The 27698-nt window shown below is 51.7% G+C and overlaps 1 protein-coding gene and 1 long non-coding RNA gene across 5 annotated transcripts; one reads left to right on the top strand and one right to left on the bottom strand.

The window, feature by feature from the left end:
* Positions 1-383: 383 nt before the first annotated feature.
* LOC114673196 (uncharacterized) lies at positions 384-9306 on the top strand. The gene is made up of 3 exons (XR_003723896.2): positions 384-543; positions 8027-8151; positions 9168-9306. It is a non-coding gene; the product is annotated as an uncharacterized LOC114673196 (long non-coding RNA).
* AFMID (arylformamidase) lies at positions 6702-27366 on the bottom strand. Of its 4 annotated transcripts, none has more exons than XM_001105238.5 (12): positions 26986-27366; positions 26604-26727; positions 23996-24086; positions 12483-12587; positions 12328-12376; positions 9425-9510; positions 9264-9336; positions 8974-9071; positions 8646-8724; positions 8428-8563; positions 8148-8252; positions 6702-7373 (listed from the first exon to the last, which is right to left on the bottom strand). In XM_001105238.5, exons 1-12 carry the CDS (start codon positions 27198-27200, stop codon positions 7347-7349), a joined length of 1188 nt encoding a protein of 395 aa, XP_001105238.5. In that variant the 5' UTR covers positions 27201-27366; the 3' UTR covers positions 6702-7346. The 4 variants fall into 4 exon arrangements, with proteins under 4 accessions (XP_001105238.5, XP_028692695.2, XP_077829182.1 ...); XM_077973056.1 differs by having other exon boundaries at positions 7237-7373; positions 7993-8252; XM_028836862.2 differs by lacking the exon at positions 12483-12587 and having other exon boundaries at positions 26986-27336.
* Positions 27367-27698: the final 332 nt, after the last annotated feature.

Here is a 27698-nt window from a genome sequence, read left to right as displayed (position 1 = left end):
GTGCCGGGAGTTGTAGTCCTCCCGCCGCGCGGCTCTGCCCGTGCTGTCTGTGCACCCAGCAACCCCGCGCCAGCTCGTCCCTGCCCGTACCTAGCGCCCCCTCGACTGCTTTCAAAGAGCGCGTGCAGGCCGGGTGCAGTGGCTCACGCCTGTAATCCCAACACTTTGGGAGGCCTAGGCAGAAGCATCACTTGAGGCCAGGAGTTCAAGACCAGCCTGGCCATCATGGTGAAACCTTGTCTCTACTAAAAATACAAACATTAGCCGGGCGTGGTGGTGCATGCCTGTTATCCCAAATACTCAGGAGGCCGAGGCAGGAGAATCGCTTGAACCCGGGAGGCAGAGGTTGCAGTGAGCCGAGATCGCGCCACTGCACTCCAGCCTGGGCGACAGAGGGAGACTCCGTCTCAAAAAAAAAAAAAAAAAAAAGTCAGACAGGAGGGCTTTACAGGGCACCACCTCTGCAAAAACCAACCACTCCAGACGGGCATGAAGGACATATGCACAGGGGAGAGACAGAGTGCAGCAGACATCGCTGTCCCGGTGAGTACATTGCTGACTGCATGACCTGGGTTTCCAGGAGGGCCACCTTCTGGAGTCAGGGGCCAGGGACTGGGCCACCACCATGATAAGAAGACAAGAGAGCTGGGGAAAGCCCAGTGGAGGGTGGGGGCCCGTGCTCAGGGCAAACTCCTCCTTTCCCTTTGCAAAGCAGGGCGTCCCACCAACAGTAAGTCCTGCAGCCTATTAAAAAAAAAAATGATTGTGTCCTCTGCTTTGGAACAGGGTGTGCTGGACCTCTAATGCCCAGCTCCGCACTGCTCACATCTGCTCACTTCTTGGGTTCTCTGGCCAGAGAGAAGAGGCCTGGTCCCATCAGACCTCCAGTCCCACGTAGGCCTGGTGCCCCCACTCTCTTTTTCATTTTGGGGTTTATTTATTTATTGATATATTTTAGCAACCTTTCCCCACCCCCATCCTCCCACCCTGCCCCTACTCTTTAACACAGTAACTTTTTATTTTGATATTTATTTATTTGAAACTGAGTCTTGCTCTATCGCCCAGGCTGGAATGCAGTGGCATGATCTCAGTTCACTGCAACTTCCTCCTGCAACCTCCTCCTGCCCCCCTGGTTCAAGTGATTCTCCTGCTTCAGCCTCCCAAGTAGCTGGGATTACAGGCGCGCACCACTACACCAGGCTAATTTTTGTATTTTTAGTAGAGACGGGGTTTCGTCATGTTTGCCAGGCTGGTCTCAAACTCCTGACCTCAGGTGATTTGCCTGCCTCAGCCTCCCAAAGTGCTGGGATTACAGACGTGAGCCACTGCACTCGGCCTGATGTCAATTTAAATAAAAGATAATTGCAAGAATAGTGCAAAGAATACTCATATACCCTTCACCCAGATTTTCTGTTTATGTTTTGCCTATTCCCTTTAACATTCTGCTTCCTCCTGCCTCTCTTTCCTCCTCTCCCTCTCTCTTATCCTTTCCCTCTCTCTACTCCCCACTCTCTCGCTGTCTCCTTCTGTGTCTCCTCTTTCTCTCTCCCTCTCCCTGACCTCCTTTCTCTCCCTCTCTCTCTCTCCCCCCATATATATGAACGCACACACATCCCTGTATGTGTATATATCATATGCATATATGTGTACATATATGGGTGGTTTACCTGAACCGTTTGTAAGTTGAAGGCATTACCACACTACCCCGGAATACTTCATTCTCTCACACAACCACAGCACAATCACCAAAATCAGGAAACAACTTTGCTACAGTTATCAAATCCAGTTAACTTTGGTAGGCCGTCCCTAGGTCCCACTGATTGGCTCGCTAACTGGTCCCTGGAACCACCATAGCTTCTGCTGGGGTGGCCACTGGGCACAGACCAAGAACACATCACCTCCACTGGCACCTACAGCAGTTGCCTGCCCTCAGGAGGGAGGAAGGGAACAACTCCTTTCCACTTCTGCACACAGTGTCATCAAATGCATGGACAAGGACAGCCCAGGTGTCCACCTGGACCTGAACACCCTCAAAACCGAGTTCCAGGAGCTTCAAAAGCTCATGGGCACCGGGCCCCCAACATCCTCCTGAACCCAAGCAGCAGCTGCAGCCCCACAGCATCCGGGTGCAAGTCAGGACCAGAAGGAGCTTCTGCAAAAGTGCTGGAGTCTCAGCGCATTTGAAATCCCCGAGAAGGCCAGGCATGGTGGCTCAAGCCTGTAATTCCAGCACTTTGGGAGGCCGAGACGGGCGGATCACGAGGTCAGGAGATCGAGACCATCCTGGTTAACATGGTGAACCCCGTCTCTACTAAAAATACAAAAAAGTAGCCAGGCGTGGTGGCGGGCGCCTGTAGCCCCAGCTACTCGGGAGGCTGAGGCAGGAGAATGGCGTGAACCCAGGAGGCAGAGCTTGCAGTGAGCCGAGACCGTGCCACTGCACTACAGCCTGGGCGACAGAGCGAGACTCCGTCTCAAAAAAAAAAAAAAAAAAGAAATCCCCCAGAGGCAGAGTGAGGCTGACTTCAGGAGTGCCTAAGACGGGGGGAAGCAGTGGCCTGTGTGCCCCAACCCCCACACAGTCCCTTGGGATGTGGTCTCTTTGGACTCCAGCTCTGACTTAAGCCACCTGGGGTGGGGCTGCTGTGCTGTGCCCAGCTTGAATATATCCATGTGTCTAGACGCATAATAACTTGAGTGCCTGAAGGCGCGATTCAGGATGGTCCTGGAGGCTGGGGAGTGGGTGGAGAATCCTCCCCTGTCTCTGGGAAGGGGGCCATCTGCAGTGAGTCTGAGCCCCATCGGCACATCTGAAGGTGCACCAGGAAAGGAGGGGGCTGTTCTTTGCTTCCTTCCCCCCTCTTCTCCCACACCAAGGTACGATCAGTGCGTACCAAGTACATATCATTCCTGTGACCAGCAGGTGCATGAAATATTTGCATAGCATTCACTGGACAAAATAGTCCTGCGGCGTGGACTTAATATGATAAAAGAAGACTGTGAGAGAACGAACATTGTTTTGAAAGGGCAGAGGGGTCAGGCCGGGCACAGTGGCTCATGCCTGTAATCCCAGGACTTTGGGAGGCTGAGACAGGTGGATCACAAGGTCAGGAGTTCGAGACCAGCCTGGCCAATATGGTGAAACCCTGTCTCTACTAAAAATACAAAAATTAGCTGGGCATGTGGTGCGCGCCTGTAGTCCCAGCTACTCGGGAGGCTGAGGTAGGAGAATCTCTTGAACCCGGGAGGCGGAGGTGGCAGTGAGCTGAGATTGTGCCCCTGCACTCCAGCCTGGGCAACAGAGAGAGACTCTGCCTTGAAAAAAATGAAAAAGAAAAAAGGAAAGGGCAGAAGGGTCTTTTCCTCCCACAACAGTTGGGTTCCTCTTATGTTTCAGCCCCAGTGAACAGAACTGTATCTGTGGGGGTGTCAGCCCTAAGCCCTGCCAGGTAACCTGTCTCCAGGTTCCCCAACTCCTAGATTCTCCTTACCTTCAGTTCACCCACTCCAACTCCTGCCACCTTTGGAGAGTGGCCAAGCCTCTTCCCATCTGCAGTGCTTCCCGGAGCTGGCAGATGCTGTCCTGTCCACCCAGGCTGAAACAGGGCATCAGGTGAACAGATCTTTCCTCAAATGGCATTTCAGATTCACCTTGCCCTGGCTTAAAAAATTATTTCCCAGCCGGGCGCAGTGGCTCACCCCTGTAATCCCAGCACTTTGGGAGGCCGAGGCAGGTGGATCATGAGGTCAGGAGATCGAGACCATCCTGGCTAACACAGTGAAACTCCGTCTGTACTAAAAAAGAAAATACAAAAATTTAGCTGGTGTGGTGGCGGGGTGAGACTCTGTCTCAAAAAAAAAAAAAAAAAAAAAAAGTATTTCCCAGCTCGGGGCAGTGGCTCATGCCTGTAATCTCAGCACTTTGGGAGACCAAGGAGGGAGGATCCCTTGAACCTAGGAGTTCAAGATCAGCCTGGGCAACACAGTGAGACCCCATCTCTATAAAATTTTTAAAAAATTAGCCAGGCAAGGCCATGCCCAGTGGCTCACGCCTGTAATCCCAGCACTTTGGGAGGCTGAGGCAGGTGGATCACCTGAGATCAGGAGTTTGAGACTAGCCTGGCCAACATGGTGAAACCCTGTCTCCACTAAAATTACAAAAAATTAGCTGGGCATGGTGGTGAGCATCTGTAATCCCAACTACTCGGGAGGGTGAGGCATGAGAATCGCTTGAATCTAAGAGGCAGACGTTGCAGTGAGCTGAGATCCAGCCATTGCATTCCAGCTAGAGCAACAAGAGTGAAACTCCATCTCAAAAAAAAAAAATTAGTCGGGCATGCACCTATAGTCCCAGCTACTCTGGAGGCTGAGATGGGAGGATCACTTGATCCTGGGAGGTCAAAGCTGCAGTGAGCAATGATTGGGCCACTGTACTCCAGCCAGGGAGAAAGAGTGAGACCCAGTCTCAAAAAAAAAAAAAAAAAAAAGAGGACTTTTTGTTTCTTTTTCTTTTCTTTTCTTTTTTTTTTTTTAAGACGGAGTCTCACTCTGTTGCCCAGGCTAGAATCCAGTGGCATGATCTCAGCTCACTGCAACCCCCGGCTCCCAACTTCGAGTGATTCTCCTGTTTCAGCCTCCCAAGTAGCTGGGATTACAGGCCTGCACCACCATGCCCAGCTAATTTTTTGTATTTTTAGTAGAGACGGGGTTTCACCATGTTGGCCAGGCTGGTTTTGAACTCCTGACCTCAGGTGATCCACCCACCTCAGCCTCTCAAAGTGCCAGGATTATAGGCATGAGCCATCATGTCCCGCCAAAAAAAGAATATTTTGAGAGAAAGACAGCGACCCCATAACTTTGTTTGTTTGTTTTGTTTTGAGATGGAGTCTCGCTCTGTTGCCCAGGCTGGAGTGCAATGGTGCCATCTTAGCTCACTGCAACCTCCACCTCCCAGATTCAAGTGATTCTCTTGCCTCAACCTCCCAAGTAGCTGGGATTACAGGCTCCCGCCACCATGCCCAGCTCATTTTTGTATCTTTTTTTTTTTTTTTTTTTTTTTTTTGCGATGGAGTCTCACTCTGTAGCCCAGGCTGGAGTGCAGTGGCATGATCTCGGCTCACTGCAAGCTCTGCCTCCTGGGTTCATGCCCTTCTCCTGCCTCAGCCTCCGGAGTAGCTGGGACTACAGGTGCCCGCCATCATGCCCGGCTTATTTTTTGTATTTTTAGTAGAGATGGGGTTTCACTGTGTTAGCCAGGATGGTCTCGATCTCCTGACCTTGTGATCCGCCTGCCTTGGCCTCCCGAAGTGCTGGGATTACAGGCGTGAGCCACCGCGCCCGGCCTAATTTTTGTATCTTTAGTAGAGACGGGGTTTTGTCATGTTGGCCAGGCTGGTCTCGAACTCCTGACCTCAGGTGATCCACCCGCTTCAGCCTCCCAAAATGCTGGTATTAAAGGCTTGAGCCACAGCGCCCGGCTTCGCATAACTTTGATCACAGTATATTGTTATAATCATTCTATTTTATTAGTTATTGTTAATCTCTTAGAAGGAATACTTCATACCATTTGCCAGTTTATAAATTAAACTTTATCATAGGTATGTATATACAGGAAAGAACATAGTGTACACAGGGTTCAGTATTATCCATGGTTTCAGAAGGTCTTGGAGTGAATCCCGTGGATAAGAGAGGCTATTGTGGCTCTTGGAGATATTCCACGTGGTCAACATAGATCTCTTTGTAATGGCTGCAGGGTTTGATGCTGCTTGAATGCGTTTATGCCCTAATGAACACTAGGCTGTTTCTTGTGTTTTTGCTATACTCAATAACGTCACAGTGGAAATTCTATTTTTTCCCCCCAACTTTTACTTTAAGTTCCAGGGTATATGTGTAAGATGTGCAGGTTTGTTACACAGGTAAATGTGTGTCATGATGGCTTGCTGCACACACACAGTAGAAATTTTTTTTTTTTTTTTTTTCTTTGAGATGGAGTCTGGCTCTGTCACCCAGGCTGGGGTGCAGGGGCACAGTCTCAGCTCACTGCAACCTCCGCCTCCTGGATTCAAGTGATTCTCCTGCCTCAGCCTCCCAAGTATCTAGGATTACAGGTGTGCACCACCACACCTGGCTAATTTTTGTATTTTTAGTAGAGACAGGGTTTTGCCATGTTGGCCAGGCTGGTCTTGAACTCCTGACCTCAGGTGATTCGCCCACCTTGGCCTCCGAAAGTGCTGGGATTACAGGCATGAGCCACCGTGCCCGGCCCACAGTGGAAATTCTTGAATGCTATTCAGTGTGAGAGAAAGAGGCGGTGTGGTGGGGTGGGTGGTGGATGGATGTAGCTGGCTTCTTGGGACATGCACACCATTCTTGGGGTGCAGCAGACGCTTGTCCTACATGTGGGTAGCATTGTCCCATCAAGGTCAAGGTGTTGGTCCCAACGCTGAGACCCTGGGGCATTCAGGGACAGACCCAAATGTCAGGGAGACGGAGGACAGGGCAGACAGGAGACTGAAGCAGAAGGCGGAGGGTAGCTGGCTTGGGGAAGCCCTTACCCAGGGGTCCGCAAACTTTTCCTGAAAAGGGCCAGATAGGAAATGCCTCAGGCAGTAGGGGCCAGGAGGTCACTGTCACCACCACTCCGCTCTGCCCTGTAGCTGGAAAGCTGCCCTAGTCAATACGTAAATGAACGAACAGGGCCGTGTCCCAATACAACTTTATTTATCAACATGGAAATTTAAGTTTTATGTAATTTCTACATGTTATGAAATAATATTTTTTGTGCTTCTTTATGAACCATCTAAAAATATAATGCCATTCTGGCTGGGCGCGGTGGCAGGCGCCTGTAGTCCCAGCTGTTCGGGAGGCTGAGGCAGGAGAATTGCTTGAACCTGGGAGGTGGAGGTTGCAGTGAGCCGAGATCACACCACTGCACTCCAGGCTGGGTGACAGAGTGAGACTCCATCTCCAAAAAAAAAAAAAAGTGATGCCATTCTTAGCTGGTGGGTCATACAAAAACGCTAGAGGTAAGTCATCTTTGTCATGCTCTGTCAGCAGATAGAGGGGCCAGATGAGGCTTACAGGTGGCTCCCGGCATCTCTGAGCATTGACTCGTGGACGTTCCCTGGAGCCTCCCTGAAGCTCCATCCGGGCTGGGAAGAGGGAGGACCTGGAGATTTTCACAAGTATCCCAGCAGTGAGAATGGACTCTTGCCGGGCAGGCAGACACAGCAAGGCTCTCCTGGGTGCTGGGGAAAATTGAAGCTGGCAGCTTCAGCTCCGAAAGCTCTTTGGAGAGGCTTCCCAAGGTGGGGTGCACTTGGACCAGGCTCCAGGTGTCGTCAGAACTACTGGAAGATCGTTTTCAAGATAATCTGGAACAGGAAGAGAAGGCACAAAAGCCCCAGAATCGGAGAAGCTCTTGGCAGGAATTTGATTAAGGAAACGAGACAGGGCTGGATGCAGTGAGTCATGTCTGCAACCCCAACACTTTGGAAGGCTGAGGCAGGAAGACACTTGAAGTCAGGAGTTCAAGACAGCCTGGTTAGAGGTATAATATGCTGAGATTAAAAAAGAAGACGACCAGTCTGGGGAGCAGAGAGAGACCCCATCTCTACAGAAACATTTAATAATTAGCAGGGCACAGTGGCACACCTCTGTAGTCCCAGCTACTCAGGAGGCTGAGGCAGGATCACCACTTGAGCCCAGGAGGCGGCAGAGAACTAAGATTCTGCCACTGTACTCCAGCCTGAGTGCAACTTAGGAGACCCTGTCTCTAAAGAAAAAAAAAGAAAGAAACGAGATGTTCTTAGGTTCTTTCTTTCCTAGGTTCTCAGGTGGTTTTTTTTTGTTTTGTTTTGTTTTGTTTTTGAGATAGTCTTGCTCCATTGCCCAGGCTGGAGTGCAATCTTGGCTCACTGCAATCTCTGCCTCCTGGGTTCAAGCAATTCTCATGCCTCAGCCTCCTGAGTGGCTGGGATTACAGGCACGCACCATCACATCTGGCTAATTTTTTTTGTATTTTTAGTAGAGACGGAGTTTCTCCATGCTGGCCAGGCTGGTCTCGAACTCCTGGTTTGCGCATCTAAGAGGCTGCGGCAGGATCCGTGCTGTCTACCCCGAAAGGGATGCCAGGGATGAGGCCCCACCTGGGTGAGCACGTTGTCCTTCTGGGTCAGATTCTCAACGATTTCAAAGTGGTCCACATCATGGAGCTGTTCAAACGAGGCTTTCCACTCTCCTTGACACAGGGTCTGGGGCGGGGAGACATGGGGGGAGGGGCCTGAGCAGTGGGAAAGGAGGTGGGGCAGGACATGGGGCCATGCCTGGCACAGGTCAGGGTTCACTGTGTTAAATAAATGACGGATGAGGCAAATAATGAGCTCACATGACCCTCGACCTCTGGTCACAAACCTGTGTTGAGAGTACCTGGTAAAACTCCCAGGACTGTCGGTGAAATTCGGGGGAGTCGAACTGGCCCACGACCACCAGCACACGGCAGGTGGGGTCCACCGGCTGCGCCTGGGCCACCTTCAGCTGGGGGCTGTTCCTCTGAGCGTCCTCCCTGGGGTGGGGAGTGGATGGGTCAGGACGGAGAGAAGCCGGGCTCCAGGTGAGCCAGGGGAGGTGGTGGGCAGGTAACTCACAGGGTCAGCTGCAGAGCGATGTTCTGTGAAGTATACATGATGGGCTCCAGGTCAAAGACCCCACTCACGAGGAAAAACCCTGTGAGGGTGCAGAATCGTCACAGGACCGGGCTCCAGGCGGAGCAAGGCAGGGCCAGCCCACCCCCACGGCCAGAGGGGCAGGACCAGGGGAGGGGGCACGGAGGAAGCAGAGAAGGCCTTGCTCAGAGGGCTGGAAGCCCTGCGGTCAAGCCACTCACAGCTGGGAGGATTTCAATCAGTTGGCCCAAACCGCAAGGCTCATGGGGAGATGAAGGTTGCCCAGCCAGGCTGCAGCCCCCATGGAAACCTTTGAGGTTGGGCGTGACCCCATGCTTGGTCCAGTTGGCAAGGAGCATCATGGCGGCCAGGTGGGCCCCGGCTGAATGTCCACATAGGTAAATTCCCCTGGGAGGGGTCAGAGCAGAGAACTGGATTTGCACACAGTTTCCCCACAACATCAGGCCCACTTCAAAGAGTCCCAATTTGCTTTCTGCTCCACAGGCCGGAGGGGAAGCTTGGCTGTGTCCGAGGGACTGATTGCACTGTCCTCCCACCCAGTGAGGTCCAACAGGAAGAAAATCTACCAGCAACACCCACCCATTGCTTGGATACCGCGTCTGGACAAACGCAACGCTGCGGGTCACCTGGTCTACCATCTGGTCCAGGGTGCCTGCACAGAGAGTATGAGCTGGGTCAGGAACTCGCTTCCTCCTAAAGCCCACACCGGCCCTCGGACCTGCAGCAACCACCCCTATTACCTTTGGGGGCGATGTCATAAGCCACTATTACCACGGCCACTCCCTGTGCCGTCAGCGGGTCGACCATGAAGGCAGACTCGTCCTTACTGCAGAGAGAGACACAGATGTGACAGCTGGAGGCAGCCTGGCCACTACGCTGCTTCCTGTGTCCTGGACACACCACTTTCCAGATGTTCTGTCCATGCACAGCACCACCCCTTTCTGGCCCCGTTTGAGAGAGGGAAGCGGACAGGATCTCTCCCTGCCACATCACATACTAGCTATGGGACCATGGGGGAGCTTCATGTAACTTTTTCTTTTTTTTTTTTTTTGAGACGGAGTCTCGCTGTGTCGCCCAGGCTAGAGTGCAGTGGCGCAATCTCGGCTCACTGCAAGCTCTGCCTCCCGGGTTCACGTCATTCTCCTGCCTCAGCCTCCGGAGTAGCTGGGACTACAGGCGCCCGCCACCACGCCAGGCTAATTTTGTTTTTGTATTTTTAGTAGAGATGGGGTTTCACCAGGTTAGCCAGGATGGTCTCGATCTCCTGACCTTGTGATCCGCCCACCTCGGCCTCCCAAAGTGCTGGGATTACAGGCGTGAGCCACCGCGCCCGGCCGTAACTTTATTTTTCTAAGCGATAGGGCCTCGCTCTGTCGCCCAGGCTGGAGTGCAATGGCGTCATCACGGTTCACTGCAGCCTCGACCTCCTGGGCTCAAGCAATCCTCCTGCCTCAGTCTCCCAAGCAGGAGTACAGGTGTGCACCACTATGCACAGCAAATTTATTTATTTATTTATTTATTTAATTTTTTTATTTTTTTTTTTGAGACGGAGTCTCGCTCTGTCGCCCGGGCTGGAGTGCAGTGGCCGGATCTCAGCTCACTGCAAGCTCCGCCTCCCGGGTTTACGCCATTCTCCTGCCTCAGCCTCCCGAGTAGCTGGGACTACAGGCGCCCGCCACCTCGCCCGGCTAGTTTTTTGTATTTTTTAGTAGAGACGGGGTTTCACCGTGTTAGCCAGGATGGTCTCGATCTCCTGACCTCGTGATCTGCCCGTCTTGGCCTCCCAAAGTGCTGGGATTACAGGCTTGAGCCACCGCGCCCGGCCTATTTTTTCTTTTGTAGAGATGGGGGTCTTGCTATGTTGACCAGGCTGGTTTCTAACTCAATCCTCCCGCCTCGGCCTCCCAATGTGTGGGATTATAGGTGTGAGCCACCGTGCCTGGCAATTTATGTAACTTCTAAGCCTGGTTTCCTCATCTGTATAAAATAGAGGCAATTATATTCCCTCTGTTAGGGAACTGTTTTTGAGAATTAAAGACCAGCAGTGTAGAGAGTTTTGTGTGGAATAAATGTAAGCTTTTTTTTTTTGAGACAGAATCTCGTCGTGTCACCCAGGCTGGAGTGCAGTGGCATGGTCTTGGCTCACTGCAACCCCCCCTCCTGGGTTCAAGCGATTCTCCTGCGTTAGCCTCCTGAGTAGCTGGGATTACAGGCACACGCCACCACGTCCAGCTAATTTTTGTATTTTTAGTAGACACAGGGTTTCACCATGTTGGCCAGGCTGGTCTCAAACTCTTGACCTCAAGTGATCCGTCCGCCTTGCCCTTCCAAAGTGTTGGGATTACAGGCGTGAGCCCCCGTGCCTGGCCATTAAATGTAAGCTATTAACATGAAGATGCTTGAAGGCAACGCTGTAGGAAGACCGTAGGGAACGCAGTGTCTGTCAAGATCCCAAATTCCCAAATACCCACAAAAAGCTTACAGTGACCAACTGTCCCATTTTACCTTGGACTTTCATTATTTTTTTTCTAAAGTACTGAAAACCCCATGTCCTAGGAAACCCCTCCTCAGTCCCAAGCAAACGGGGACAGTGGTTGGTCACTCTGGCTTTTCCTTTGATTCAAGAGGAGGCTGAACATGCTTCTCACTGGTTGCAGTGGGTTGAACTGTGTCCCCCCAAAAGATATGTCCAAATCCTAACCCCAGAACCTGTGACTATGACCTTATAAAAAAAAAAAAAAGGAGGCCAGGCACGGTGACTCACACCTGTAATCCCAGCACTTTGGGAGGCCGAGGCGGGCGGATCACAACGTCAGATTGAAACCACTGTGACTAATACGGTGAAAACCCATCTCTACTAAAAACACAAAAAAATTAGCCGGGCGTGGTGGCGGGTGCCTGCAGTCCCAGCTACTCTGGAGGCTGAGGCAGGAAAATGGGGTGAACCCGGGAGGCGGAGCTTGCAGTGAGCCGAGATGGTGCCACTGCACTCCAGCCTGCGGGACAGAGCAAGACTCCATCTCAAAAAAAAAAAACCAAAAAAAAAAACCAGGAGGCTGGTGTGGTGGCTCACGCCTGTAATCCCAGAACTTTGAGAGGTCAAGGCGGGAGGATCACTTGAGGTCAGGAGTTCAAGACCAGCCTGGCCAACATGGTGAAACCCTGTCTCTACTAAAAATACAAAAATTAGCTGGGCCTGGTGGTGCGCACCTGTAATCCCAGCTACTTGGGAAGCTGAAGCAGAAGAATTGCTTGAGCCTGGGAGGCAGAAATTGCAGCGAGCTGAGGTCGCACCACTGCGTTCCAGTCTGGGGTAGAGTGAGACTCTGTCTCAAAAAAAAGAAGAGGAAGATAGGAGACCCAGGAACACAAGGATCACATGTGAATGGAGGCAGAGGCTGGAGCTCTGTGGACACAAGCCAAGGACTGCCTGAGGCCACAGGAAGCTGGAGGAGGCAGGAAGGATCCTCCCTAGGAACCTGGCCCACATTTGACTTGAGACTTCCGCTCTCCAGTGCTGTGAGACACGGGCCTGTGGGAATCACCCAGCTGTGGCCTTTTGGTTGGGGCAGCCCTGGAGGAAGAGTCCCCCAGGGAAAGTGGAATCTCTCCTGCAGTCCACCATCCACATCCCCTGACTCACCTTCCACTCTGCCAGTATCCTCCGTGAAAGAACAGGAAGAAAGGCAAAGCTGCAAAACAAAAAACCAAGCACAAGGTGCATGAGTGGGGCCCGCCCTGCTGAGCTCTGCCACTGGACCCCCAAGTCCCAGGACCCCTAGCCCCTTCGCTGACAACCTTCAGCTGCCTTGTCAGGGAAGTAAATGTCCACTTTCTCCCCTTCGCCGTCTCCATAGGGGACATGCAGCAGGCTCTTCCTGGTGGCCCGGGCCCTCCTGGTGGCTGTCTCAGAAATGGACAAGTTGCTGTTAGCACAAGCTCAGGTGGTGGCAATTTCTTTTCTTCTTTTTTTTTGGGGGGGATGAAATATCACTCTGTTGCCCAAGCTGGAGTGCAGTGACGTGATCTCGGCTCACTGCAACCTCCCCCTCCCCAGTTCAAGCGATTCTCCTGCCTCAGCCTCCCAAGTAGCTGGGACTACAGGCACACGCCACTATGCCCAGCTAACTTTTTTGTTTTTGTTTTTGTTTCAAATAGAGACAGGGTTTCACCATGTTGGCCAGGCTGGTCTTGAACTCCTGACCTGGTGATCTGCCCACCTTGGCCTCCCAAAGTGCTGGGATTACAGTCGTGAGCCACTGCGCCCAGCCAGGTGGCGGCAATTTCTATTTCAGCTCGGGTAGAAGCCTTCCGGCTGAAAGCTGCCTTAAGTTGACATGTTGAGCTTCAGCTCTGAGCACCTCCCATTGAAAGAGGACTGCCAGGCCGGGCGCGGTGGCTCAAGCCTGTAATCCCAGCACTTTGGGAAGCCGAGACGGGCGGATCACAAGGTCAGGAGATCGAGACCATCCTGGCTAACACGGTGAAACCGTCTCTACTAAAAAAATACAAAAAACTAGCTGGGCGAGGTGGCGGGCGCCTGTAGTCCCAGCTACTCGGGAGGCTGAGGCAGGAGAATGGCTGAACCCGGGAGGCGGAGCTTGCAGTGAGCCGAGATTCGGCCACTGCACTCCAGCCTGGGCGACAGAGTGAGACTCCGTCTCACAAAAAAAAAAAAAGGGACTGCCAGGTGGGGCGTGGTGGCTCACGCCTGTAATCCCAGCACTTTGGGAGGCCGAGGTGGGCGGATCACAAGGTCAGGAGATTGAGACCATCCTGACTAACACGGTGAAACCCCGTCTCTACTAAAAATACAAAAAATTAGCTGGGCGTGGTGGCGGGCGCCTGTAGTCCCAGCTGCTTGGGAGGCTGAGGCAGGAGAATGGCGTGAGCCCGGTAGGCAGAGTTTGCAGTGAGCTGAGATCGTGCCACTGCACTCCAGCCTGGGCGACAGAGCGAGACTCTTGTCTCAAAAAAAAAAAAGAGAGTGAGGACTGCCAGTCCAGACGTCTGTCAACAAATGTACTGTGGTTCTGCCAGGATGCTTTTCAGCATGACTTTACTACATACTTATCACATGCGCTATACTTTTTTGTTTTAAAGGGCAGGGGCTCACTATGTTGCCCAGGCTGGAGTGCAGTGGCTATTCACAGGTGCGATCACAGCATACTACAGCCTCTAACTCCCAGCCTCAAGCAATCCTCCTGCCTCAGCCTCCTGAGTAGCTGGGATTACGGGCACATGCCACCACATCTGGCTAATTTTCCTATTTTTAGTAGAGACAGGGTGTCATTGTATTGGCGAGGCTGGTCTCCAGCTCAACCTCAGGTGATCTACCCACCTCGGCCTCCCAAAGTGCTGGGATTACAGGTGTGAGCCACTGCGCCTGGCCTCTTGCTTTATTTTTTATCCTAGCATTCATCGTTGTTTTGTTTTTGTTTTTTGCAATGGAGTCTTGCTCTGTCACCCAGGCTGGAGTGCAGTGGTGCCATCTTAGCTCACTGCAACTTCTGCCTCCTGGGTTCCAGCAATTCTCGTGCCTTAGACTGTATTTTCTAAAACTTAAAAAAAAAATTAGCTGGATGTGGTGGCGGGAACCTGTAATTTCGGCTACTCGGGAGGCTGAAGTGGGAGGATTACTTGAACCTGGGAGGCAGAGGCTGCAGTGAGCTGAGACTGTGCCACTGCACTCCAGCCTGGGTGACAGAGCGAGATTCTGAAAAAAGGAAGGAAGGAAGAAAAAGGGCATCCAGACCAGTGGGAATGACCAGTCAGTAAACCCTGCCTCCCCTCCCACCGCAGCGACGCACTCCTAGTATTCACAGCCAGAACACAGCGCCCTTGGGAGAAGGAACCCGGTCTAGTCATCTTTCCAAGAACTCCCTGCTTTGCTGAAAATAGATGTTGCATTTGTTTACCAGGGCAGCTGTAACAAAGTACTACAAATTGAGTGTCTCAGAGCAGTAGAACGTTCTCCCACAGTTCTAGAGGCCAGAAGTCTGAAATTAAAGTGTGGACGCTGCCACACTCCACCAATGCCTCTTTTGCCTCCGGCAGCTCCTGGTGGCTCCAGGTGTTCCAAGGCCTGTGGCTACGTCACTCCAGTCACCTCTGCCTCTTCCAGTCTCTGCCACGGTCTTCACGTGGTCCCCTCTCTGTGTGTCCCTCCCTCTTCTGTCTCTTAGCAGGACACCAGTCGTGGGATTTAGAGCCCACCCTAACCCAGAATGACTCGACTTTAGCTAATAACACCTACAAAGATGGTCTTTCCAAATAAGGAAATACCAGCCAGGCACCTGTAATCCCAGCACTTTGGGAGGCTGAGGCGGGCAGATCACTTGAGGTCAGGAGTTGAGACCATCCTGGCCAACATGGTAAAACCCTGTCTCTACTGAAAATACAAAAATTATCTGGGCATGGTGGTGCGTGCCTGTAGTCCCAGCTACTTGGGAGGCTGAGGCAGGAGAATTGCTTGAACCCGGAGGCAGCAGTTGCAGTGAGCTGAGATCACACCACTGCACTCCAGCCTGGGCAACAGAGCAAAACTCTGTCTTAAGCAAAACAAAACAAAACAAAAAACACCAAATAAGGAAATATCTTGACAGGTTCCCAGGGTTAGGATTTGGACATGTCTTTTTAAAATTTATTTTTATTTATTTATTTTTTAATGTCATGGTGGGGGTCACCTTTATTTGGCACTGCAGATGCTAAGTGTTTTACATAACACAATTTTCAGAATTCTAGCTAGTCAGGGGGACTCTGGGGGCCAGCCTGCAGACCCATGCCCCACCTCTCCCATCCTGCCATCCCAAGGATCCAGACACCCCCTTCTCACAGCTGTGCTCAGGCACCATCAGCGGATCCTTGGAGTGCTGGGTTGATCTCCCCAAAAGAGGTGGAATCCAGTTCCCTGTAAAACCTGCATCTCAGAAAGGGCTCTATGTGTTAACCTGCAACTTGGGGCCCCTGTCCCTGAAGGCCCCCTGGCCCCAACTTTGGTGGCCACAGTGGGCCTAGAAAAAGAAAAACCTGGCCGGGCATGGTGGGTCACACCTGTAATCCCAGCACTTTGGGAGGTCAAGGTGGGTGGATCACAGGTCAGGCATTCGAGACCACCCTGGCCAATATGGTGACACCCCATCTCTACTAAAAATACAAAAATTAGCCGGGCCCCTGTACTCTCAGCTACTCAGGAGGCTGAGGCAGGAGAATCGCTTGAACCAGGAAGTGGAGGTTGCAGTGAGCCGAGATTGCACCATTGCACTCCAGCCTGGGCAACAGAGCAAGACTGTCTCAAAAAAAAAAAAAAACACAAAAAACCCCTGTGTTTCCCTCAGGTGGGTGATTCATTCTGCAACTCTAGAAGGGTAAACACAGCAGAGGAAGAAAAAGCATGGGGCCGAGAGCTTGTACGAACTGCATCTATGCCAGAATGCAGAACTGTAAACTGGGCTGTCTCCACCTGGGCTGGATAGATTAAAGCTGAGGGAAATCAAAAGGAAGTTGCCCATGTGCCAATCCAGGCAGGAAGCTGCCTTTGCAGAACACCAGTGAGGCTGCAAAACCTGTTTTGCCAGCACCCATATTACCAACCACTTTACCAACCCTGAATGGCTCCCTATGTACTGACAAGAAGCTATCTATGTACAGACAAGGAAACATCTCCAAGAAATACTAAGTGAAACTGGCAGGGTGGAACTGTGTGTACTACGGGGCCATTTGGATGAAAGAGGGGGGAATCTATATCCATATGAATAACAATGGCCCCCTTGATGGGGGCCAGGGGAACTGGGAGGATGCAAAGGAAGAGGAGCGAGCATTTCACTGAAAAGCCTTGTGTGGTTTTTGTTTTTGTTTTTTTGAGACAGTCTCACTCTGTCGCCAAGCTGGAGTCCACTGGCGCAATCTTGGCTCACTGCAACCTCCGCCTCTGGGGTTCAAGTGATTCTCCTGTCTCCGTCTTCCAAGCAGCTGGGATTACAGGTGTGGGCCACCACACCCGTCTTATTATTATTATTAGTTTTTTGAGGCAGAGCTTTGCTCTTGTCACAGGCTAGAGTGCAATGGCGCAATCTCTGCTCACTGCAACCTCTGCTTCCTGGGTTCAAGTGATTCTCCTGCCACAGCATCCCAAGTAGCTGGGATTACAGGCACCTGTCACCATGCACAGCTTATTTATTTATTTATTTTTGTATTTTTAGTAGAGACGGGGTTTCACCATGTTGGCCAGGTTGGTCTCGAGTTCCTGACCTTGAATGATATCCCTGCCTTGGCCTCCCAAAGTGCTGGGATTATAGGTGTGAGCCAGTTCACCTGGTCTGAGCTAATTTTTGTATTTCTAGGAGAGACGGGGTTTCACAGTGTTGGCCAGTCTGGTTTCGAACTCCTGAATTCACTTTTTATTTTTGAGACACAGTTTCACTCTGTCACACAGGCTGGAGTGTAGTGGTGCAATCTCGGCTCACTGCAGCCTTAACCTCCTAGGTTCAGATAAGCTTCCCACCTCAGCCACCAGAGTAGCTAAAAATACAGGCGTGTGCCACCACGCCTGGCTAATTTTTGTATTTTTTGTAGAGACAGGGTTTCGCCATGTTGCCCAGGCTGTTCTCGAACTCCAGGGCTCAAGTGATCCTCCCACCTTAGCCTCCCAAGTGGATGGGACGACAGGCAAGCACCACCACACCCAGTTAATTTTTATTTTTTTTTGTAGAGACCAGGTCTTGCTATGTTGCCCAGCTGGTTTCGAACTCCTGGGCTCAAGCTGTCCTCCTGCTTTCGTTTCCCAAAGTCTGGGATTACAGGCATGTGCCACCAGACTTGGCCCCCTCTCTTTCTCAAACCACATCTGATCATCAGGAAATCCTTGGACACCCCCTCCACTGTGTGTCCTGGGTCTAGAGTCTCCTCCCCACCTGCACTGAGACCACTCTGCTTGGATCCCCTTTGACCTGTTCCTCGGAAGGCAGCAGCCACCCCTCTAGGTTCTTCCAGCTTCTACCCGGATTCCCTACAGCCACAAGCGTGAGCTGGTTATAACAAGCTCTCATCCATCCTGGGCTCCTGTCTGAGTCAGCCTGGGCGGCCATAACAAAATACCACAGACTGGGGAGACCTAATGGAAATTTTATTTTCTCACAGTTCTGCAAACTGGAAGTCCAAGCTCAAGGTGCCAGCAGGGCTGCAGACCTGCCACCAATCCTTTGCTGAAAGGCATCTGGGCTGTCTCCCAGGCCATGCTACCACAAACGCCCCTGCTGTGAATAGCCTTGTACACCCATTACCACAGCACTTGCAAGCATCTGTAGGACGCCCTCTCAGGGGTAGAATTCTGGGTCAAAAGGCAGATGCATTTGTCACCATGAGGCCATTGCCAGCTGCCATCCATGTGGGTTTGCCAACAACCCTGCCCCAGCACAGTGTGAAGACAATGCGCCCCACAGGCTCGTCGGCGTGGCTTCATCAGAAGGTCGTGATTTAATTAACACAGGAGTTCTTAAGCCTATAAATGGACTAGATTAATGTTGTGTTACAGTTAAGAAAAACATCATGAAATGTATGTTCTAAGTGGAATGGCAATTAAAACCAAGCGGCTGTAGGTGTTCATTATCATGCATAAGCCTCCCTCAGATATTAACTAACCTCAAGAAAGAGAAATTGCCTCTCTCTAGGAGAGGGCAGCTGGGGTGCAGAGCCAGAGAATGAGTGACTCATGCCCCCCACAGAGGGCCCTCCAGGCCCTGAACCCCAGGGCAAGAACACAGGAGGGCTTCAGCGTGACACCCCAGAACAAACCTTATGGCAAACTTCCTTTCTTATTAAAGCAAAAGCTTCGTTGCTATTATTTACAACTCAGGCTATATGGAAATGGTGCTATGAATAGGCATGTAAAAGTGCTTGTTTGAGTACCTGTTTTCAATTGTTTCGGGTTAGAAATAATTTCTGTGTCTTTTTTTTTTTTTTCAGATGGAGTTTCATTCTTTGTTGCCTAGGCTGGAGTGCAATGGCGCAGTCTTGACTCACTGCAACCTCCCACACCTGGGTTCAAGCTATTCTCCTACTTCAGCCTCCCCAGTGGCTGGGATTGCAGGCATGTGCCACTACTCATGGCTAATTTTTGTATTTTCAGTACAGAAGGGGTTTTGTCATGTTGATCAGGCTGGTCTCGAACTCCTGACCTCAAGTGATCTGCCCACCATGGCTTCCCAAAGTGCTGGGATTACAGGCATGAGCCACGGAGCCCAGCCTGGGTTAGAAATAATTTCTAATGTTGTGCATGGTATTAAAAACAGGACTGCAAGGCCGGGCGCGGTGGCTCTTGCCTGTAATCCCAGCACTTTGGGAGGCTGAGGCGGGTGGATCACCTGAGGTCGGATCACCTGAGGTCGGGAGTTCAAGACCAGCCTGATCAACATGGAGAAACCCAATCTCTACTAAAATTACAAAATTAGGCCAGGGGCGGTGGCTCAAGCCTGTAATCCCAGCACTGTGGGAGGCCGAGACGGGCGGAGATCGAGAGCATCCTGGCTAACATGGTGAAACCCCGTCTCTACTAAAAAATACAAAAAAACTAGCCGGGCGAGGTGGCGGGCGCCTGTAGTCCCAGCTACTTGGGAGGCTGAGGCAGGAGAATGGCGCAAACCCGGGAGGCGGAGCTTGCAGTGAGCTGCGATCCGGCCACTGCACTCCAGCCTGGGCAAGAGAGCGAGACTCTGTCTCAAAGAAAAAAAAAAAAATACAAAATTAGCCGGACGTGGTGGCACATGCCCGTAATCCCAGCTACTTGGGAGACTGAGGCAGAAGAATTGCTTGAACCAAGGAGGCGAAGGTTGCAGTGAGCTGAGATCGCTCCATTGCACTCCAGCCTGGGAAACAAGAGTGAAACTCCGCCAAAAAAAAACCCCCAAAAACAAAAACAAAACCAGGACTGCAGGGCCGCACATGGCAGCTCATGCCTGTAGTCCCAGCACTTTGGGAGGTCGAGGTGGGCAGATCACCTGAGGCCAGGAGTTCGAGACCAGCCTGGCCAACACAGTGAAACCCTGTCTCTACTAAAAATACAAAAATTAGCCGGGAATGGTGGTGCACATCTGTAATCCCAGCGATTCAGGAAGCTGAGGCACAATAATTGCTTGAACCCGGGAGGCGAAGGTTGCAGTGAGATGAGACGGCACCACTGCCCTCCAGCTTGGGCAACAGAGTGAGACTCTGTCTCGAAAGAAAAAAAAGAAACTGTCCCCTTTAAACACTCACTCCCCATTCCTCCCTCCCCTTGCCCCTAGCAACCACCATTCCATTTCTTGTCTTTATTAATTTGACTTCTCTAGGGACCTCATTTAAATGAAATCATACAGAATTTAACTTTTGTATCTGGATAAAAAATATATACAGCATTTTGCTGACTGTAAAATTTGTTTTTTTGGGCCGGGTGCGGTGGCTCACACCTGTAATCCCAGCATTTTGGGAGGCCGAGGCACGTGGATCACCTGATGTCAGGAGTTCGAGACCAGCCTGACCAACATGGAGAAACCCCGTCTCTACTAAAAATAAAAAATTAGCTGGGCATGGTGGCATGTGCCTGTAATCCCAGCTACTCAGGAGGCTGAGGCAGAAGAATCGCTTGAACCCGGGAGGCGGAGGTTACGGTGAGCCGAGTTTGCACCACTGCACTCCAGCCTGGGCAACAAGAGCGAAACTCTATCTTAAAAATAAAAAAAGTATTTTTAATAAAGGTCACAGTAAAACTAATTTAAAAGTTAGTGGTAAAGGAAATGGTTTTTAAACCCCTTCTCTGCCAGCCTACTGCACCCTGGCCACACTCACACAGTGGTCAGACTTTTTTCTCCCTGAGTCCAGACAAGAGAGGCCAGGCCTTGACGGGGATGAGGCTGTCTACCCATTACAAGCGAACAATCCTCATGGCAAGTTAATAGGCTGGCATTGTAAGGACGAATACAAATCAAAAATGAGAAAAAAACATAATTCCCCCTGGTGCAAAGAAGGAAAAGTGTGGCCAGACACGGTGGCTCACATCTATAATCCCAGCACTTTGGGAGGCGGGCAGATCACTTGAGGCCAGGAGTCCCAGACCAGCCTGGCCAACATGGCGAAACCCGTCTCTACTAAAAATACAAAATTAGCTGGCATGGTGGCACGCGCCTGTAATTCCAGCTACTCAGGAGGCTTGAGACACAAGAATGTGAGACACAAGAATGGCTTGAACCCAGGAGGCAGAGGTTGCAATGAGCCAAAATCACGCCACTGCACTCCAGCCTGGGTGAGAGAGCAAGGCCTTGTCTCAAAGAAAAAACAAACAAAAAACCCAGTACATAAAGAAATATGCAGCCTTGAACTCCTAGGCAGCAGTCATCCTCCCACCTCTGCCTCTCAAGTAGGTGGAAGTACAGGTGCACACTACTGCACCCTGCTAATTAAAAAAAATTTTTTTTTTTTTTTGAGATGGAGTCTCGCTCTGTCGCCTAGGCTGGAGTGTAGTGGCACCATCTCAGCTCACTGCAAGTTCCTCCCGGGTTCAAGACATTCTCCTGCCTCAGCCTCCCAAGTAGCTGGGACTATAAGCGCCCGCACCACACTTGACTAATTTTTTGTATTTTTAGTAGAGACGGGGTTTCATCGTGTGAGCCAGGATGGTCTCGATCTCCTGACCTGGTGATCCGCCCACCTCGGCCCCCCAAAGTGCTGGGATTACAGGTGCAAGCAGCCATGCCCAGCCTTTAAATTTTTTTTTTTTTTTTTTTTTTTTTTGAGACGGAGTCTCGCTCTGCCGCCCAAGCTGGAGTGCAATGGCCGGATCTCAGCTCACTGCAAGCTCCGCCTCCCAGGTTCACGCCATTCTCCTGCCTCAGCCTCCCAAGTAGCTGGGACTACAGGCACCCGCCACCACGCCCGGCTAGTTTTTTGTATTTTTTAGTAGAGACGGGGTTTCACCGTGTTAGCCAGGATGGTCTCGATCTCCTGACCTCGTGATCCGCCCGTCTCGGCCTCCCAAAGTGCTGGGATTACAGGCTTGAGCCACCGCGCCCGGCCGCCTTTAAATTTTTTGTAGAGGCAGGTTCTTGCTATGTTGCCCAGGCTGGTCTCAAACTCCTGGCCTCAAAGGATCCTCGTGCCTTGACCTCCCACAATATTGGGATTATAGGCGTGTGTGACAGTTCCTGGTCTCTCTCTCTCTCTCTCTTTTTTTTTTTTTTTTGAGAAACGGAGTCTTGCTCTGTCGCCCAGGCTGGAGTGCGGTGGCGCGATCTCGGCTCACTGCGAGCTCCGCCTCCCAGGTTCACGCCATTCTCCTGCTTCAGCCTCCCGAGTAGCTGGGACCACAGGCGCCCGCTGCCACGCCTGGCTAATTTTTTTGTATTTTTAGTAGAGACAGGGTTGCACCGTGGTCTCGATCTCCTGACCTCGTGATCCACCTGCCTCGGCCTCCCAAAGTGCTGGGATTACAGGCGTGAGCCACCGCGCCCGGCTCTCTCTTTTAAATCTTTTCCTTTTATTTTCCTTTCAATCATATGACTTGAAGGTTTAATAGTGTGTGCTTTTTATGTCTGACTTCCTTTCTCATTAGGGTCAGCTCTTTGTCACTCAAGACAATTAAGACTGGCAAAAAGGTTTGCTTACAGCACTTGCATGTTTTACCACACTCATATATTTATCGAGGAAATAGAGATGAATTTGGAACAGAGCTGGGCATAGCAAGGAACCGTGAAGAGCCTAGGAAACAGTACCACCCCAATCTATTGAGACAGAAGGATGGTGGAACATGCTGGAATACACTTCTAACAAGTGTGTTCTTCCTCCTGGGTTCTCTCTGTTTAGAAAACCGCCAAGCCCAGGAGCCCAGGCAGCTGCCTCTGAAAGGCTGTGTTGGGCCTGCTGCAACAGAGCCAATTTGCCAGGCATGGCTGGCTGCTTCCTCACCCATGCTTCCTCCTTGGGGCCTGCTCCCCATCCCAGCACAGATGCATTACCAGGTGTTCAAATCGTGGTACAGCACTTTGCAGATACGGGGTAGAGACAGAAATGGACCTTAAGACTTCACTAGTTTACAGGTTCCTAAGTCCAGATTTCTTTAAAGAAAGAAAAGGTGAAAGGCCAGGCACGGTGGCTCACACATGTAATCCCAGCTCTTTGGGAGGCCAAGGCAGGCAGATGACCTGAGGTCAGGAGTTTGAGACCAGCCTGACCAACATGGTGAAACCCCGTCTCTACTAAAAATACAAAATTAGCCAGGCTTGGTGGCACAGGCCTGTAATCCCAGCTACTTGGGAGGCTGAGGCAGGAGAATTGCTTGAACCCAGGAGGTGGAGGTTGCGGTGAGCAGAGATTGCACCTTAGGACTCCAGCCTGGGCAGCAAGAGGAAAACTGTCTCAAGTAAAAAAAAAGTCCGGGCATGGTGGCTCACGCCTGTAATCCCAGCACTTTGGGAGGGCGAGGTGGCCAGATCACGAGGTCAAGAGATGAAGACCATCCTGGCCAACATGGTGAAACCCCATCTCTACTAAAAACACAAAAATTAGCTGGGTGTGGTGGGGTGTGCCTGTAGTCCCAGCTACCCAGGAGGTTGAGGAAGGAGAATCACTTGAACCCAGGAAGCAGAGGTTGCAGTGAGCTGAGATCACGCCACTGCACTCCAGCCTGGGCAAACAGAGCAAGACTCAGTCACCATTGCTTTTTTTATTTTTTTGAGACAGGGTCTCACTCTTGTTACCCAGGCTGGCATGCAGTGATGCAATCTCAGCTCACTGCAACCTCTGCCTCCCAGGTTCAAGCAATTCTCATGCCTCAGGTTCCCGAGTAGCTGGAATTACAGGTGTCCAGCTAATTCTTGTATTTTTTTGTAGAGATGGGGTTTTGCCATGTTGGCCAGGCTGGTCTCGAACTCCTGGACTCAAGTGATATACCTGCCTTGGCCTCCCAAAGTATTGCTTTCTATGAATAGTGACTGCATTCCACATCCAGCTGCAGAGGAGGAACGTTCCTCTGTTCACTTCACCTCCCTATGGCAACCACAGCCCACAGCCTTACGGGCCTAGGCATGGTTGGCTGAGCAGGAAAGGCCAGGCATGGTGGACTGAGCCATGGACCTCCCCTGGACCTCTCCTGCCTCCAGCAGTCCCTGCAGCAAGGGGTCCTGGGTACCTGCCCCTAAGCAGAGAGGTTTATAAAGTGCCTGGTGTTTGGGAAATGCCCCTCGAGACTCAGGTGGTGTGGTGCAGCACTCCAACCCCCAGCATTCTGAACCACTGCCACATGCTAAAGGCCACCCAATGCAGTCACGGAGAGGTCACACCAGTACCTTCAATTCCTATCTGTGAGTAGGTCCTCAAGGCTTCCTCTGCTCCCAGTCGGACAACCCATTGGCTGGGACGGTACTGATTCTCCAGCTCCTGCAGGACACAAACATGAGGCTCTGTAAGACTTTCCTTCTCAACAGAGCATGCCCCTCCCCCTCGCCCATGCCCGGCTGCTCCTCTCTGCCTTAGAAGCCCCCTCCCCAGTATTCCAGGGTCTCCAGGATACACTTGGATCCATGGTCTAGAGGTATACCAGCGACCGCTGGGCCTTTAGCCAGCTGGCAGCCTTAAGGGGATATGAGGTCCCCCAAACGAATCCAGTTAATGCCATCATGGGCACCACTCCCACAGCAGTTATGACCACGGGAGGCCAGGTGGCCCAATGGTTCACACCTGTAATCCCAGCACTTTGGGAGGCCGAGGTGGGTGGATCACCTGAAGTCAGGAGTTTCAGACCAGCCTAGCCAACGTGGCAAAACGCCGTCTCTACTGAAAATACAAAAATTAGCTGAGCGCGGTGGCGGACGCTTGTAATCTCAGCTACTCGGGAGGCTGAGGCAGGAGAATCGATGGAAACTGGGAGGCGGAAGTTGCAGTGAGTGAGCTGAGATCCCACCATTGCACTCTAGCCCGGGTAACAACAGCGAGACTCCATCTCAAAAAAAAAAAAAAAAAGTAACAAGGAACCAGATTTTGAAGAAAGGGCTCAAAGCCATCATGAGAAATGGGAAGTCAGGGCGGCCTCATGGAAAAGCCTGAGGTCAAATGCCATCTGACCTCCTTCATTTACTTACTGTTTCATCCTGAACAAGTTACTTAGTCTCTGGGATTCAGTTCCCTTACTGGTAGAAGGCATCTATCCAGGCCGGACACGGTGGCTCACGCCTGTAATCCCAGCACTTTGGGAGGCCGAGGCGGGAAGATCACAAGGTCAGGAGATCGAGACCATCCTGGCTAACATGCTGAAATCCTGTCTCTGCTAAAATTACAAAAAAATTAGCCAGGCGTGGTAGCGGGTGCCTGTAATCCCAGCTACTCAGGAGGCTGAGGTGGGAGAATGGCATGAACCTGGGAGGCAGAGTTTGCAGTGAGCCGAGATTGCGCCACTGCACTCCAGCCTGAGCAACAGAGCGAGACTCCGTCTCCAAAAAAAAAAAAGAAAAAATTAGCTGGGTGCGGTGGCTCCCAGCACTTTGGGAAGCCGACGCGGGTGGGTCACAAGGTCAGGAGATCGAGACCATCCTGGCTAACACAGTTAAACCCCCATCTCTACTAAAATTACAAAAAAAATAGCCGGGTGTAGTTGTGGGTGCCTGTAGTCCCAGCTACTCGGGAGGCTGAGGCAGGAGAATCGCTCGAACCTGGGGGGTGGAAGTTGTAGTGAGCCGAGATTGTGCCACTGCACTCCAGCCTGGGTGACAGAGCGAGACTCTGTCTCAAAAAAAAAAAAACAAAAAACAAAAAGTAGCCAGGCATGTAGTCCCAGCTACAGTGTGCCTGTAATCCCAGCTACTCGGGAGGCTGAGGCAGGAGAAACACTTGAACCCGAGAGGTAGAGGTTGCAGTGAGCCAAGATCATGCCACTGCACTCCAGCCTGGGTGACAAAACGAGACTGTGTCTAAAAAAAAAAAAAAAAAGAAAGAAAATAGAAGGCATCTATCCAAATCACAAGGTTAAAAGAGATAAGGCATGTGAGTGAAATAAGTGAAATAAAGCGAGTCACTCAATGTAGGTTTCTTCTTCCTCCCAGTGAAGGGGCCCCTGTAAGAGATCCTTGGATCTGTCCAATCGGTACCTGGAAAGGTTATTACCTGTAGGATCCTTACAGCCACACATGGCACACTCTGTGATCACTACCACCATCTTTGTTGCTATTATTTATGATCATGATTATATAATGGTTTTGTTTTTTTGAGCCACTGCACCCAGCCTGTATGTTTCTAACCTTCACAACAACCCCAATGTAAATACCAGCTGTTTTGAATCCTTCAGCCTGTGCCATATAAACAGAGACCCAAAAACATTGTGTAACCTCAGTTCAAGGTCCAGAACTTTGACCCCTAACCTCCTGCGGGTCTATGGATTTTTTTTTTTTTTTTTTTTTTTGAGATGAAGTCTTGGTTTATCACCCAGACTTCCAGGCTGGAGTGCAATGGCATGATCTCAGCTCACTGCAACCTCCACCTCCTGGGTTCAAGCGATTCTCCTGTCTCAGCCTCCCCAGTAGCTGGGATTACAGACATACATTACCACGCCCGGCTAATTTTTGTATTTTTAGTGTAGACAGGATTTCACCATGTTGGCCAGGCTGGTCTTGAATTCCTGACCTCAAAGTGCTGGGATTACAGGTTTGAGCTACCACGCCCGGCAGGGCCTACGGATATTAGCATAGCCAGGACTTCAGTTTTCTCTATTCTGAGAGTCAGGCTAACAAAGGAGAAGGTAAAATCACCACGGTGCTCAAGCACTGGGGGCCTGGCACACACCAGGCGCCCAGCATGCCCACAGGAGTGGTCTGCACGGCTTCTAAGCTTCCTTCTTAGAACTCCAATCTGATCAATGAGCTAACTCTGCCCTAGCCCCTCAGTCCCTCCCTGCAATCCGTCTACCTCTGCAGACATCTTCTTCCAAGGAACCTCGCCTGGGAGACCCACATCTGAGATAGCCATCGCGGTGTCTGGAGCCGACGTGCGTGTCGCTTCTTTATACTGCCAGAGCCCCGCCTCGCTTGGCCTTTAAATTTAGTGGGCGGAGAGAGGCGGGGCTCAGGCCAGGCCACATCCCGATCAGCCACGTCCATCCCCCTGATTACTGGGCCCTCCCAGTCCCTGGGCGCACTTCCCGGATCCCTCCCACGAGGGGGCGGGCTGTGGTCAAATCTCCCGCCAGGTCGGCGGCCGGGCGCTGATTGGCCCCAGGGCAGCGGGACCGACTCGTGATTGGCCAGCACGCCGTGGTTTAAAGCGGGTGGCGCGGGAACCAGGGACTTACTGCGGGACCGCGGTGGAGAACCCTTGGATCCGTGAACTTCCCGGAGGCGCCATGAGTTGCATTAACCTGCCCACCGTGCTGCCCGGCTCCCCCAGCAAGACCCGGGGGCAGATCCAGGTGCGGGGGTCAGCCCTGCGCGTGACTGGGGATGAGGGGGTCGTGGTGATAGCCTGTGCCCCGGCATCCGCGCAGGGCGGGCCCCCAAATGACCTCATCTTCTCTCCTAGGTGATTCTCGGGCCGATGTTCTCAGGAAAAAGGTAATGGCTTCGCGGGGCTGGGGTGGATCTCCTTCTTCTTCTCCGGGGACCCCTGTCCCTTCCCTTCCCCTAGGACCAGCACAGCTTCCCACAGCTCCCGCCCGGGATTCTCCTCCTCCCTTGAATTCGGTCCAGGAGGAAGTCTCCGCCCCCTTCTGCCCCGGCCAAGCCCCTTCTCCTGTGTGGAGGCCACTCCCTCCTGGAGCTGGTCACAGCTGGTTACAGCTTAGCACTCCTCCCCACCAAGTCCTCTGAGAAGGTGGCAACCAGTTGTGTCCACTGTGGGCCAGGCCTTTTTGTACACCCCTATTCAATGTGGCTGTTTCCTTATAAGGCCAAGGAAACGCAGTCGCTTTCTGCACCAAGGAGTCTGAAGCCATGGAGCCTCTGCTCTCCTGAGGTGACAGAACCATTCCCTGACCCAGGTGGGGCAAGTTAGTGAGTTTCCTGAGTA

Source organism: Macaca mulatta, chromosome 16, assembly GCF_049350105.2.
Source record: "Macaca mulatta isolate MMU2019108-1 chromosome 16, T2T-MMU8v2.0, whole genome shotgun sequence".
Taxonomy (NCBI): domain Eukaryota; kingdom Metazoa; phylum Chordata; class Mammalia; order Primates; family Cercopithecidae; genus Macaca; species Macaca mulatta.
Note: the sequence above shows the minus strand (reverse complement) of the source record. Positions and strands in the feature narration are given on the sequence as shown.